Genomic DNA, 14,907 nt, shown 5'->3' on the forward strand with positions numbered 1-14,907 from the left:
GTCGTCGGGAGAGGTTCTCGCTGCTGTGGTCTCGTCGCAGAGTTCTTCCTCCGACGACTCGGTCTCCGGTTCGAGCTTGGGTGTCCAGGAGATGGCTGGCGTTCGCTTTCTTTCGTTGGATCCATCCTGGTTGAAGTCTCTGATTCTCGGAAGCGTCTGTGGCGTGGGGGAGAATTTGCAGGGTCCTCTGGGTTCAGGTGCTGGTGTTTTCGTCGTCCGGATAGAAGCCGGTGAATTTTGAAGAGTTTGTTTGCTTGCTTGTTTCTTCTTTATTTTTTGCTCAGCTGCTTCCGTTGACTTTTTTGTAATTTTTAAATTTGGGCCAAATGTAGCGAATAGTGTCCTCATGGCCGATTTTATTTTTAAATTGGTAGAAGTTTCTTCGATGTCTGTATCTGATTCTTCAGAAGAATAGAGTCTTTCTTTTTTATTTTTCACATTGTGTATGGCCTTTCGCGCCATGGATTTTGAATCTAGCTTCCTGATTGGTTCTGCTTCTCTCATCTTAGTGGTCGGTTGAAAAATTTTGAGCGGGATCGCTAGTTTTTCTTTTCATTGCACTTTTGTCTACATTTGATTCGCTCACCATTTTTAGTTCTTTAGATTCAGCCATTACTGTGTGGTTTTCTCTCGCTGCTCCGTTGTCTTTTATGATGTCTCGGAGGTTCGCAATGAGATCGTAGTCATCTTTTTGGCTTTTCAGTATTTTCAGTATCTCCGACCTGAGATCGTTGCCCTCTATTTCCTTCTCTTCTTGGTCATCGGTTTCATTAGTTACCTCTTCAGTGTCTGTGATGCAATCTTCAGATTCTTTATTTATTGTGGTCGTTGTTTCATCGATCATTTCTTGATCCGTTTCCATATCTTTATCATGTGCCCTGGTGTTGGGTCTTTTTCTTTTGTTTTTAGAGTTTCCTTTCTTAGGCATGTCTAATTTTATTGAGTCAGTTTAACCATCCTCTGCTACCAGCTTGTTGCGTAATTTTGAGGATCAGACTCAATAAATAATTCAGGAACGAAGTATTCAAACAAAGCACTATTTATTTACAGTAGGCATTCTATATTCTCTGCTGATTGTAGATAGAAGCAAGGAAGAAGGTGCATTCATCCCCTTTTATACCAATAGGGAGGAGTAAGAGATGGGAGTGGTTACATATGAATACATTAAGGAAGGAAGAATAAATTAACCCCTGATATCCCATATATATACATTTTCCCCATTTGAGAATAAGGCATTTACTTATGACACTACATCAATTTGGAACATATAATGCATGCATTGTGCATGAGATCCCCTTAGGTAAAACATTTACCACTTGAGCCTTCCACTAGATTCTTGAACTGTTCCAGCCAATACTGTGATGTGTAATGTACATATGTTCTTATCAACATGTGTCCTAGCAACATGTGTATGTGTGCATTCATCTATAGGTCTCCATAACTACCTTATACCCCTTACACTATCAGTAAATGTACTATTTATAAAAGGGTGGGGAATGAAAAATTCCTAATGGATATTAAGGCCTTACATATGTACTGGAGTTCTCTGGCTTATGTTGTTGCTTGTTGTTTGAATTGCTTATGTGAAAGGTTAAAAGAGGTACGGAGGTATTTTATCCTTCATAGGGTTTGAATTGTCAGTTCTCAGAACTCATTTGTGGACTTGCAGCTGATTTAATAGATAACATATTGCTCATCTGATGGCTGGTTCTTCTCTTCGTATTGTTTTCACTGCTAGGACTTGGGGACATAATCTGTAAATTACCAGTAATTCTTTTTTTGGTTCTAACCAAAATGATGGTATTCCTTTGCTTTGAATAAGATCAGAGCAGCAGGAGGACCAAGAGGAACATCTTGGGAAATAAGCTTATAGCATATAGGAGTAACTTTGCAATTCTTTGAGTTTATTTATGGTTTATTTGACTATAGGTAGTCCTTGACATATGACCACAATGGACTCCAAAATTTCTATTGCTAAGCAAGACAGTTGTTGAGTTTTGCCATTTTATGACCTTTCTTATCACAGTTATTAAGTGAGCTATTAAGCTAGTAACATGGTTGTTAAGCAAATCTGGCTTTCCCATTGAGTTTGCTTATTAGAAAATCACAAAAGGTGATCATTATGACCTTGTACAACATTCAACCGTCATAAATATGACCTAGGTGCTGAGCATCCAAATTTTGATTACATGACCATGAGGATGGTCATCAGTGTAAAAAATGGTCATAAGTCACTTTTTCAATGCGGTTGTACCTTCAAAAGATCACTAAATGAATGGTTATAAGTCAAAGAGTAACCGTAATTGCAATTGAGTGAAGTGTCTGCTCTATTCAATTGCATAAAGAAAAATGCTGCAGAGGGCATTCTTTTTCCCTCCAAATTCTTAGCCTGAACTATTTATTCATTTGTGGCCCATGTCTCCATAAAGCAGCTCTTATGTACTGTGCAAATAAAAGTGATTTTTCTTTAAAAAATTTAGATCTTTTAATTTAAATTGAAATATTTATATTTAAATTGGATATTTGATATTGAAAAACAAAATTTAAATCTCTTTTACCTGAGATTTTTGAAAAAAATAAAGTTCTAAAATAAAAATGTGGTAAAGATAATTTCAACTTGCTAATACAGAGAGGAGAATTAAGCAAATAGGGCTGATCTGTGTCCAAAAGTGCAAAATGAGAGAATAAAGGCAGAGAAAGAGACAGACCAAATTATAAAAATGAATGAAAGAAGAGATGCTTGAATATAAATCCAAGGAACCAGAATTAGAATAGAAAATGCAGCAGAAAACATTCGTGCACTGTTATAGCAAACAATAGCACATTTTTACCAAAGATGACTACAAATTCTTAATAGTCAGTGAAAAAGGTAATTTGAATATATCAAAATAAATCTTGCTTTAACTAGTGATTTAAATAATCTTGCACTAGCAAATTACCGACCTTTCTTTTTTAAAAAACAACTAGTTTATATATGATATAATTTTGGTTGCTGAATTAGTCTTAATTATACAAGAATATATATTATTGTATAATTAAGACTTTAGATAGATAGATAGATAGATAGATAGATAGATAGACAGACAGACAGACAGACAGACAGACAGACAGACAGACAGACAGACAGACAGATAGATATGGTGGCACAGTGGTTAGGATGTAGTATTGCTAACTCTGCCCACTGCCAGGAGCTCAATCCTGATTGGCTCAAAGTTGACTCAGCCTTCTATCCTTTCGAGGTCAATAAAATGAGGACCCAGATTGTTGAGAGCAATATACTGACTCTGTAAACTTCTTAGAGAGAGCTGTAAAGCAATATGAAGCAGCATATAAATCTAAGTGCTATTGCTGTTGCTATTTTGGAAAAAAACTGTAGTGGCCTACAGTAACTTAGAGAATAGCAGAACTTCAATTTCACTGTGTCCTTAACCATTAACTCCATGGACAACACCTAAAAGCCTTACATTGAGTGGGGAATTAATTTTTTTAAAAAATAAAAATTTAAAGCAAATTTACACCAAATTAAAAACATTTAGGCACATGGATTGGTTTACTTTTGGACTATAGGATACAGATAGTCTTCAATTTATGACCACAATGGTCCCCAAAATTTCTGTTGCTAAACAAGACAGTTGTTAAGTGAGTTTTGCCCCATTTTATGACCTTTCTTGCTACAATTATAAAGTGGATCATGCATTTGTTAAATTAGTAACATGGTTGTTAAGTGAATCTAGCTTCCCCATTGATTTTACTTGTCAAAAGGTCGCAAATGGTGATCATGTGATCCTGGGACACTGCAACCATCGTAAATGTGAGCCAGTTGCCAAGCTTCCAAATTTTGATCTCCTGAACATGGGGGTGCTGCAATGGTGTGAAAAATGGTCATAGGTCACTATTTTCAGTGCTGTTGTAACTTTGAATGATCACTAAACAGATGGTTGCAAATCAAGGATTACCTGTACTCCTGTTTCCTCTGGGGCACTAACAGTTTGTAAACCAACAAGGATCTTAAAAACACTAGAGTTGTCAGGCAGCAATAAAAAACAAATAAGCACATTAAAATGCTTTAGAAAGACACACACCTGCTGAATTTTATTCAGGTTTGCCAAGGAATCATCCACAATGAGTCACATAAAATAACCCTGGATCCTTCCCCAGCTTATTCCACTTTCAGGAGGAACTGACTCCCTTTCCTAACATCTTCGATTTTAGAAATTTGCTCCTTCTGATTATATGGCCGGGCAAAGGATGCACATAATATCAGAGAAGCCTTGAGATTTCCCTATACTAGATTGGTTGGTGGAAATTCAGAAACTTCAGAAATTCAGAAAACCCAACTTCTCTTAACACGTAGATTGACTAGTAATCTGTGGAAGCCAAGCAACCTGAATTGACGAATAGAAGTCTAAGATATTTCCTTTACGATCTCTGGTTCTTTATCTTTGCCCTCTGCATTATCCACAGATGGAATATTTTGATCGGGTGTGATATTTTGATCGGGTATGATATTTTGATCAGGTATGATATTTTGATCGGGTGGGATATTTTGATCGGGTGGGATATTTTGATCGGGTGGGATATTTTGATCAGGAGTTTCAGATATGAATTTTTTCTCCTCCATTAAGTCATGTTCAGCACTGGTGCTTTCTATAGCAGCAACATCTGTTGTTGACTTTTTCACCTCCACGTTTTCAGACTCTTTAGTGTTGCCTTCATCATGGTCTACAGGAGATATAGTGCAGATCTCTTTTTGGTCAGCAATATCTGACTGCAAAATTTTCACTATTGTGATTTTTTGATCTTCATCTGACTGTGCACTTTTGAAGATACTCTGGTCAAATGGACTGGATACTTTTCTGTGGAGTTCAGCGAAATCACTATATGCAGTTGAACTTGACTGCCCTGAGAAGTATGGAGTTGTGGAGTCAGATATGTCATCATCAAAATAGCTTTGGTACTTTCTTCTCCATCTAGAATCAGCACCGACAAGCCCAGTCACATCCTGAAAAGGCTTCCGTTCCATGAGGGCAAATTCACTCGGAAATACTGTCAGGAGAAATAGAGACTTTTAAAAAGATAATGTATGATTCAACATAAGCCAATCAGCATAATAATAATAATAATCAACTGTAGGAAAAGAAAACAAAAGTAATACCAATAGTAATAGGTTCTTTAGGTTCAATCCCAAAAGAATTGGAGCACCACTTGAACATCATCAGAACTGACAAAATCACTGTTAGTCAATTCCAAATGCAGCTTTATCTAGGACAGCTTACATCCGTGATGATACCTTTAATACAGTTAAATAATGACAGCTGCCTATTCCAAGTCCTTGCGAAGGACTTGATAAGTGCATAAAAATGTCAAATCCAGTCTAAATATCTGGCTGACTAATAATCCCTTTAACTAAAACAGAAGAATTGAAATAAAGATCAACTGAGCATTTAGAACAGCACAAAAACAATAGAACAAGGTTGCCTGCCTTGAAACTTATTCCAAAGAAACAACTTATACAAGTGTTAAAAGATGCCAATACTATAATATCAAATATAAGTACCAGCTCACTGCAAGAAACAAACCAACTAATGTAGAGTGCAGCTGCTGCTGTAATTCAATCCCTTGGATGCAAAATCAATAAACAAGAAAAAAAAAGACAACAGTTTGCTACCAAAATGGCAGATCAGACTGGGAAATAAAATCAGCATGTATGCAAATTAGAACAGATGAAAGAAAAGAGACTCAAGGTCAAGAAGACCAAAGAATATCTGATCAAGAAATCTAACCTAGAAACAAAGAAGAATAAGAAAGCACTGGAAATAATAAAGCAGCAAATAATAGCTGTAGCCAAGAAGATCAGCAGTTAAGAAGCTCAAATTGTATACTACAGAGTTTCAGTCCAATCAGAAATGTTTCTATCAATCCATCAATGGAAATACTACAGTGAATCTGTCAATACTGAAAAGGAAGAAGCAGTGAAGTTTTGGGTGCAGCTATAAGGACAGCCCAAAGAAACACAGTGAGAATTCAGGTAAAGGAGGTGGATAAGAATAAAAAAAGAAGCTGAAATAAATGAACTTGTAATAACTGCAGAAATGGTGGAGAGAAGAGCAAAGAAGATCAAGAATTGGTAAGCATTAGGTGAAGGTCAACTGATCTACACTCACTTATTGCCAAGCAGGCAAGGAGGTGAAATTGAAGCAAAACATTCCTTATAATGAAAGATCCAACAACAAAAGGAGCAGCACCAGGCAACTGTAGACCACATCCCTGCTTACGAACAACTTTCATATTGCTAAATTATGTATCTGATGCAGACAGTAGCATCTAATTGAAAACAAGCTCTTTCCACCTGAGCTGAAAGGAAACTTCCCAAATAGCAGGGGATCAAAAGGTCGGCTCCTAACTGACAAGACAGTTTTGGAAAACTAAAGAGAAGGAAGACCAGCTTGAATGTAGTTTGGATTGAGCACAATAAAGCATTCGACTGCCTGATAATTTTTGGGTATTCAAATGCTTAGAAATAACAGGAATTAATAGAAATATCAGAAATTTTGTGTAAAGATCTACAGCACAACAGTTGCTGTCAGTGGTGATCAACTGTAAGAGGTTAGCATCAAGAGAGGAATCTTTCAAGGAGACTCACTCTTACCAATTATTGTTTGTCATTGCACTGATTCCTGTGTCAACAATACTGAACAAGCCAGGCCATGGCTTTAAATATCAAAACCTCCTTTACATGGACAATCATCTGAAATAGAATCACTGCTCAATGTTGTCTATATATACAGAGAAGATATTGCAATCATGTTTGGACTGAACAAATATGCCACTCTCCCCATCAATGGTGAAAACTGAAGGAATCAAGAGGACCTATAGAAATAACTTTAAGAGTTGGAGGAAGATGATCACTACAAATACCTGGGCATCCTTCAAAGTGACAACATCAAGCACACTGAAGTCTAGAAGAAGGTTAGAAGTGAATACTTCATGAGAATGAAGGGGGAGAGGAATCCAAACTCAGTGGATAAAATACCACTGAGGTAATTAACATTTAGGCAGTTGTAGTCATTAGATACACAGTTGGAATAGCAGACTAGATTCAACAGAACCAAAAGGGTTGAACAGGAAGGTGAGAAAAATAATGACAAGGAATCATGGCCTTCATCCATGCAGCGATGTTGACAGATTCAACTTATTAAAGAAAGTAGGTGGGTGTGAAATATTATAAGTACACCAAACAGTTGAAGAAGAAAAAAGGGCCCTAGAAGAATATCTAAAGGACAGGAAAGGAGTTACACAGAAATGAGTATATAATGAAGGATTGTCAATTATTAAAGATAGCAAACTGGTTTACAAGAAAGACCAAACAAAGAATAGCAAAGAAATGTGGCAAAGAAAAGTACTACATGGCCAGTACATTAAAAAAAAGCAGACAAAGATAACAACAAAATCTGTAATGATTAAGAGCAGATAAGTTGACGAAAGAGACAGAGGAGCTAATTCTGGCTGCAGAAGACCAAGCTTTAAGAACAAATGCATATAAAGTAGGGGTGAAATGCTCCCGGTTCGGACTGGCTTGGGCGAGTAGGTAGCGATGGCGGCGGGCAGTTCGGAGAACCAGTAGCAAAAATCCCTGCCCCCCAGCCCCATGCCCAGCTGAGCCGCATGATCACCAGAGCCTTTTTTTTCTTTTAAATGGCTCTGACGAGCCAAGCTCTGATGGTCCCAGCTGTGTTGCCTGCTAATCAGACAACTCAGCTTGGATTGTCAGACCCATTTAAAAGAAAAAAAAAATTTCCCTTCCCCTCCCTCCAGCTTGCTTACCTTAGCTGCTGGTCACAACGCCTGCCTTGCTTTGCTTGCTGTAATACCTGCAATCCATTGCATCAGCAAGCAACTGAATCTCCCTGCCTGCAATCAAGCTCATCGGTGAGCAGCTCTATCTGCCTGCCTGCCTTGTACCTTCTATTGCATGGGTCTCCAACCTTGGCAACTTTAAGACTTGTGGACTTCAACTCCCAGCAAAGCTGGCTGAGGAATTCTGGGAGTTGAAGTCCACAAGTCTTAAAGTTGCCAAGGTTGGAGACTCCTATTCTATTGGGTAAGTTTTTTTCCCCTTTGGGAGCTTTAAAAAAAATAGTTAATTGGGGTTTTTTTTAGTTGTTCTTTTTTTAGACCTAGCCATTTAAAGTTTAGGAAGTTTTAAATTTAGCTGCTTTCATATAAAAATAAAATAAAATAAAATAATATCTGTGCAGCTTTCTGAGATTTAGTGTGTTTCTGTAGTGTTTCACTCTAACTACACAAACACACAAAATCTCACAAAGCTGTATGTGGAATTTTGTGTGTGTAAAGTGTGAAAGTTGGTTTTTTGGGCTTTTTGTGGCTGTGTGAGGTTCCTGCTTGTTACAGTGGCCATTTTGGGTCTAGCACAGCTGCTTTTACATTGTGGGTGAGCCAGTTGTGTTGTGTTGTGTTGTGTGTGTGTAAAGTGTGAAAGTTGTTTTTTTGGGCTTTTTGTGGCTGTGTGAGGTTCCTGCTCGTTGCAGGGGCCATTTTGGGTCTAGCACAGCTGCTTTTACATTGTGGGTGAGCCAGTTGTGTTGTGCTGTGTTTTGTAGGTTAAAAAAGGGCAAAGAAGTGACATTGACTTGGCCACGCCCACCCAGTCACCTTACCACCAAGCCCTGCCCACTAATTAAGCGACGCCCACAGAACCGGTAGCAAAAAAAATTAGATTTCACCCCTGATATAAAGCCAAAGTTGAGAAGGCAGCAATGGACAGTAAATGCCACTTCTGCAAAGAAGCTGAAGAAACGGTAGCACCCACTGACTACAAATAACCGTAGCAACAATGGTTCATTGGAATATCTGAAAAAAGTACCATTTGCCTGCAAGCAAGAACTGATGAGACTATAATGTAGACAAAGCAATAGAAAGAAAAGAAGCTAAAGTGATCTGGGACCCTAGAATTCAAACAGACAAGTACTACTACCCCAGACCTAACAAGTATCAATAACAAAACAAAATAAAATTAAGAATGGACATTGCAATATCTGAAGACAGCAGAATAGGAGAGGAAGACAATCACAAAGACCTGAAAAGAGAGGTAGAGCAACATTGTCAAAAGAAAGCAAAGGTAGTATCATTAAGCACATTCATCACCATTGCCATTGACAAAATCCCCAGCAGTCAATTGCAAAAGGCAGCTCCCCCTGGAACCACCTGTGATAGTATATTTCACACCATCAAGGAACATCTGCCTATCCCACATCCTTATGAAAGACTGAATAGGTGGATAAAAATGCCAAATCAAATCTATCTGGCTGTGTGATAAACCACAATAATAATTTATTAAGTTGATATGCTGCTCAGTTCCCAATGACTCTGACAAATTTACAAACTTTAAAATTGAATTAAAATAACAACAAACCACCCTCTCCCCAAAGGAACAAAATGGGGAAAACAGAAACCTGTAACTAGGGAAGAGAAGAAAAGGGAAAGCAATCTCCTCATCAAAGGCTTGGGTGAAGAACCCCGAAATATTGCATTATAACAAGAATGCAATATATTTTTCAAAGGTAGCATTTTTTAAAGGATTGGCCAGGATTGCAAAGGATTTTAAGGTAGACCTACAACAGAGAAAATATTTAAATATCAACTACTGCTAAGAGAATGAACTTGCCAAGACCAGATATGGCCAATTACTGTAAATCCTGTCTTGCTTATTAACCAAAAGGGGACAAAATAAAGTACCAAGAGTCCTGGTAGCACAGCAGACTAAAGCACTGTTATTAACATCAGCTGCCTGCAATTACTGCAAGTTCAAATCTCACCAGGCTCAAGGTTGACTCAGCCTTCCATCCTTTCTAAGGTAGGTAAATTGAGGACCCAGTTTGTGGGGGCAATAAGCTGACTTTGTATAAATATACAAAAGTATGAAGGCTATTGCTTAATGCGTTGTAAGCCGCCCTGAGTCTCCAGAGAAGGGCAGCACATAAATCAAATCAAATAAAAAAAAAAGTTCGATGGAGAGAATACCTTTTATTCCCACCCCATTTTCTAAAATACTCCTGATTTTGTAGGCTTTGTTCCCAATCAAGTAAAGACAATGGATATATCCTAATTGTATGTGACTATGCAACTCTCTCTCTGGAAGCTTTTTCATTGTGGAGTATGCCAGCTAAAAGAATAGCAGAAGCATCAAAATGTCAAAAACCTTAGTAGGGTAGGCATTCCTAAGGAAATTCTCACAGATCAAGGATCCAATTTTTAGTCAGCTCTGGTGAAATATCTTTACACTGATTCAAGGGCAAAAGGGGTGCATACCAGCCCTTATCGTCTGCAGGTAGATGGTCTAATTGAAAGAATGCATCAGATCTTTCAGAAATATGTGGGTCAAGGTCCGAAACAATTGGAAGCCTTTTGTTCTTTAAATACAACATGAATTTGGCTACTATTTCTATTGCTTACATATAGGGAAATTCCACAAACATCCACTCAATTTAGCCTCTCTAAGTTACTCTATGGGAGGCAAACTCAAAGGAGGTTAAAGAAGGCTGCTGTAAAAATTTAGAAAGTCTTAAAAATTTAATATCACAGAGAGGGAGGGAGGGAGGGAGAGAGTGGGGGAGGGAGGGAGGGAGGGAGAGGAGAGAAGAGAGAGAGAGAGAGAGGAACCAAGTTATGTGCTGCATATCTAGACAATTTCCAAAGCAAAACTTGGGAAGAACACCTCCAATACTTGAAGTTAGTAACTGAGAACCTAAGAAAAGCTGGTTTGACCATCAATCTAGAGAAGTGCCATCTGCGGTATCAAGAAACCGAATACTTAGGATTCCTAGGTGGAAAGATAGAGATAAAATCCAAAAAAGGAAGGTTTAAAACCTTGAGACCAAGTAGAAGCCTTCAAATAAAGAAAAATATCTGATCTTTCTTAGGGCTAGCAGGATATTATCAAAGGATTTTTCCCCTTATTTTTCAATGGTACTAGTTAAGGTGTATAGAAGAGCAGATGGTTTAGCAAAATTGCAGGGATTTGTTCTATCTTCTTTCTCCCTATTTAAACCTTTCTCCCAGAATCAGCACATCATAAAGTTGTCCTCTTCACACAAGGGCTAGAAATGTGTTTTTTGAAGATTTGCACCCACCAGAAATTTAGTACAACAGCCAAATGAAATTAGGCTTTTCCTTCAGAAGGGGTGGATGGTCCAAAAGGGAGCAAAAAAAAGTATAGAGGCCTAGCAAGACAAAGCTATAATATAATATAAATAAAAAAGACTTAATATAAAAATATAAAATATAATGTAAATATAAAAATATAACATAAAAATATAATATAAAAAAGACTTCTACATGTTCTCCATTAACAGCAAAACAAGAAATCTCAGAGAGAGAGGGGACTTACGACAGCACAAATTTAAGAAGGAAAGTTTGATATATTCTAACAATAGTACTCAGCATAATACATAGGTAATTGTAATATTGTAATATAGTAATAGGTAATAGTTGTAATAATAATAGACTAATATGCTGAATAGTAACACTATAGAGCAGTATTGGCGAACCTTTTTGGAAACCAAGTGCGCACGGGGGAGTATCAGAAACCATAAGAGCAGCTTCCTGGCGCGCATGCGCAGGAGTATCAGAAACCATAAGAGCAGTTCCCTGGCATGCATGCGCGTGCCGAGAAGCTAAGCTTCTGGTTTCTGGTGTGTGCATGCATGCCGGTCACTTGGTCTTCCGGTTTCTGGTATGCATGTGTGAGCGAAGACCAGCTGGCCAGTACCTGTGTGCGTGACAGAAAACAGAAGCTCAGCTTCCCGGCACATGCATGCGTACCAGAGAGCTGCTCTTCTAGTTTCCGGCACTCCCAGAACCCAAAAGAGCAAAGGGTGACATTTGGCGTGCCCGGAGAGATGGCTCTGTGTGCCATAGGTTCGCAATCACGGGTATAGAGTATAGTAATTGTCATAATTATTACAGGTACTATCATAGTTACTATGATAATTACATAGTAATAGTACAAAGATAGCAACAGAACAGAATATAGGAAGCATTCACATATCAAAGCATCAATCTTGTATGTTTGTTTTTATAAAATAAAACATCTCCCCAACTCATACAGAGAAATATAAAGAAACCACCTCTCGAAAATTCAGTTCTTTTGTGTCTCTCTTGAGTCTGGGCCACTCTAATTGTGTATAGTTCAACAAAGAACTTATGAAAGAGATAATTTCTCTGTAAAAAACTAGAGTGTTGGGTTTAGGATGGAAGTTGCAAAGGTCAACATAGTATATTAATTCACTTGCAAAAACAAGATGAGAACCATCAGACAACTCACCTTCTTCGTCAGGACGCTTCTGTAGTTCCCTTACAGCCAGAAGAAATTCCTTAAAGTTCAAAAGCCTATTCTCTGCACAAAGAGAAGAAGGAATGTTGTCATCCCTAGCATTTGCTTATAGCTCTAATAGATTCCTGAGCATGGTGCAAAATCCTACCGCAAGCTTTTACAAACCTAAACCAACTGAGACCAGCATGACAGTAGGAGCTGTTTAGTCAGATTAACACTGGATGGTCTGCCCTGAGATACTATTTTGATACCAGATTCCTCTTAGGCAGGATCATCTGGTGTGTGTGTGTGTGTGTGTGAAATGGAGATACTCACTATTAATACGAGTGCATTTTAGTGCATCATGCATAGTTTCACAGGTCAGGTTGACTTCAAGGTTTTCCAGGACTAACCTCAGATCATCAATACAAACCATATCTTTCTTTATTTTCTTGAAAGCCCAGAGGGTATTCTGGAAGCCTGGAAGAAACACAGAAGAGAAAGACAGCAATAACTGATGCTTCCATGCATAAAGATGGAGGTACTGAAATCATACACTTTCAACCAGTGGTGAAATCCACATTTTTTTACTACGGGTTCTGAGGGTGTGGCTTGGTGGGTGTGGTGTGGCTTGGTAGGTGTGGCTTGGTGGGCATGGCAGGGGAAGGATACTGCAAAATCCCCATTCCCTCCTCACTCCTGGGGGAAGGATATTGCAAAATCTCCATTCCCTCCCCAATCTGGGGCCAGCCAGATGTGGTATTTGCCAGTTCTCCGAATTACTCAAAATTTCCGCTAACGGTTCTCCAGAACCTGTCAGAACCTACTGGATTTCACCCCTGCTTTCAACCTTCTTTAAAATGAGATGAATTAGATATAGGGTAGGTATGATGCATCTATGTCTTTCTTTAAAAGCCGTAGATGCAGCATACCTACCCTATATCTAATTCAACTCTCTCACAGCAGCACAAAGGGTTAGCAGGTGTCTGTCTGATTTTCATGAGGCAATAAGGGGAAGAAAGGGGATGTAATAATATTGTTAATACTGCCATGATCAGGCTGACAACTAGTGAAGAAAAGTTCAAAGAGACTTCATATGTTTGTGTATCTAATATGTGTGAGAGAATGAGCTCTGCAGAGTTCAACTTCAACTCATAGACAATAGCATCTATCCTAAAGTCCCTTTCCAGCATGAGCAGATCCCAAAGGAATACAAGTTTGAAATGCATCCCAGGAGTTAGCTTCTTGTTCTGACTGCATGATGGACAGTTATTTCAATTGAAAAGTAAAGAATGGGATAACTCCAGGAATATGTGTTCCATCAACTTCCAAGGCAGAGAAAGTGTGTGTGTGTGGGGGGGGGGGCTGTAGCAAATTATGAGTTGCTGTAGCTAAGAGTGAAGATAATATAGAGGGTAAGCCAACCAACTTCACCCAACTGTTGCCATGGACACTGAAGTGTAAAATATGAGCTGGGGTGAACAAACATAAAAAAAATCCCATGGAACTGCCATTGTGATTTAACTACTAGACAGATACAAATATAAGGCATGGCAAAAGGCAGAAGAGGAAAATGAGAGGAAAAGCTTGCTTTGCTTTCAATTAATTCCTCATAAGTCAAGAGATGAAACATGAAACATGACTTTCATATGCAGGCTTCCTTCTCTCAACTGAATGTCAGAAATCTATAGAATACATTTTCAAAAATCTATAGAATAATTTAAGATGTGCTGAAACACCCTTATTCTTAATTTAGCTATGTCTAATATCAAGAGAGTTGGGTGGTTATGCCATCACAAATGATATTAACTAAGAAAGCAACCCAATATCAGAATGTAATTCATGTGACATATTGGACAAAACAAACCAGTCAATCAGAATTTCCTCTTTGCTCGTACTAAGGGACAAACCAGTTTTTATTCTCATTCAGGTAAAAACATCAAATAAAACAAATATGCACATTATCACAAGAATGATGTTTGTTTATATTTAAAAAATGAAAAGCAGATATTTTTCAAATGATGGAAGTACAAGGAAAGAGAACAAAACAAAATTATGCTATACAGTAACAATGATGTAAACATTTCCCTTGTTATTGCCTCAATTTTTCTTCTCATACCTTCTGATTGAGAAAATGGTGAGGTTTTATTCACAACTTCCAGAAACTCTGAAAAATTCACAGACCCAAGTACTGTAAGAGAGAAGGAAGGCTACAAGTGGGAGTGACATAAATACATGCAGATGAGCAGGTTGACAGACAGAGTAACAGTTTGGGTTATAACAGGTGTACAATATATGACCCTTCAAACTTGAGCCAGAATTTTCAGTCAATTTGCCCAATAGTTGTAGCCAACACTCTTTCTGGCAAAAATAGTTGATGGACTAGGAAGATCTACAAAGTAAACATAACAGGATAAAGGGAAGGCTAGATCGGGGGATCTATAGGATCATTATAGGGTTGGGCATGCATGGAACTTCATAATGATATAAAAATGGAGTGTGGCTTCTGTTGAAATGTTGCATATATGCTTTTATAAGTTTGAATACACACACACACACACAAACATACACACACA

General features: G+C 38.1%; 1 protein-coding gene across 1 annotated transcript in view; it reads right to left on the minus strand.

Moving 5' to 3' along the window:
* Nucleotides 1–4,062: 4,062 nt before the first annotated feature.
* Nucleotides 4,063–14,907, minus strand: part of LOC117664731 (uncharacterized) — a 39,224-nt gene continuing 28,379 nt past the window's right edge. Inside the window, exons 11-14 of the mRNA XM_034415993.3 lie at nt 14,451–14,522; nt 12,668–12,811; nt 12,344–12,415; nt 4,063–5,046 (exon numbers count right to left, since the gene is read on the minus strand). Coding sequence (XP_034271884.2) covers nt 4,406–5,046; nt 12,344–12,415; nt 12,668–12,811; nt 14,451–14,522 — 929 coding nt within the window. The 3' untranslated portion in view covers nt 4,063–4,405. The remainder of the gene's footprint in view (nt 5,047–12,343; nt 12,416–12,667; nt 12,812–14,450; nt 14,523–14,907) is intronic.

The sequence above is a fragment of the Pantherophis guttatus genome, chromosome 4 (genome assembly GCF_059756535.1).
Source record: "Pantherophis guttatus breed Tessera chromosome 4, ASM5975653v1, whole genome shotgun sequence".
Lineage (NCBI taxonomy): Eukaryota > Metazoa > Chordata > Lepidosauria > Squamata > Colubridae > Pantherophis > Pantherophis guttatus.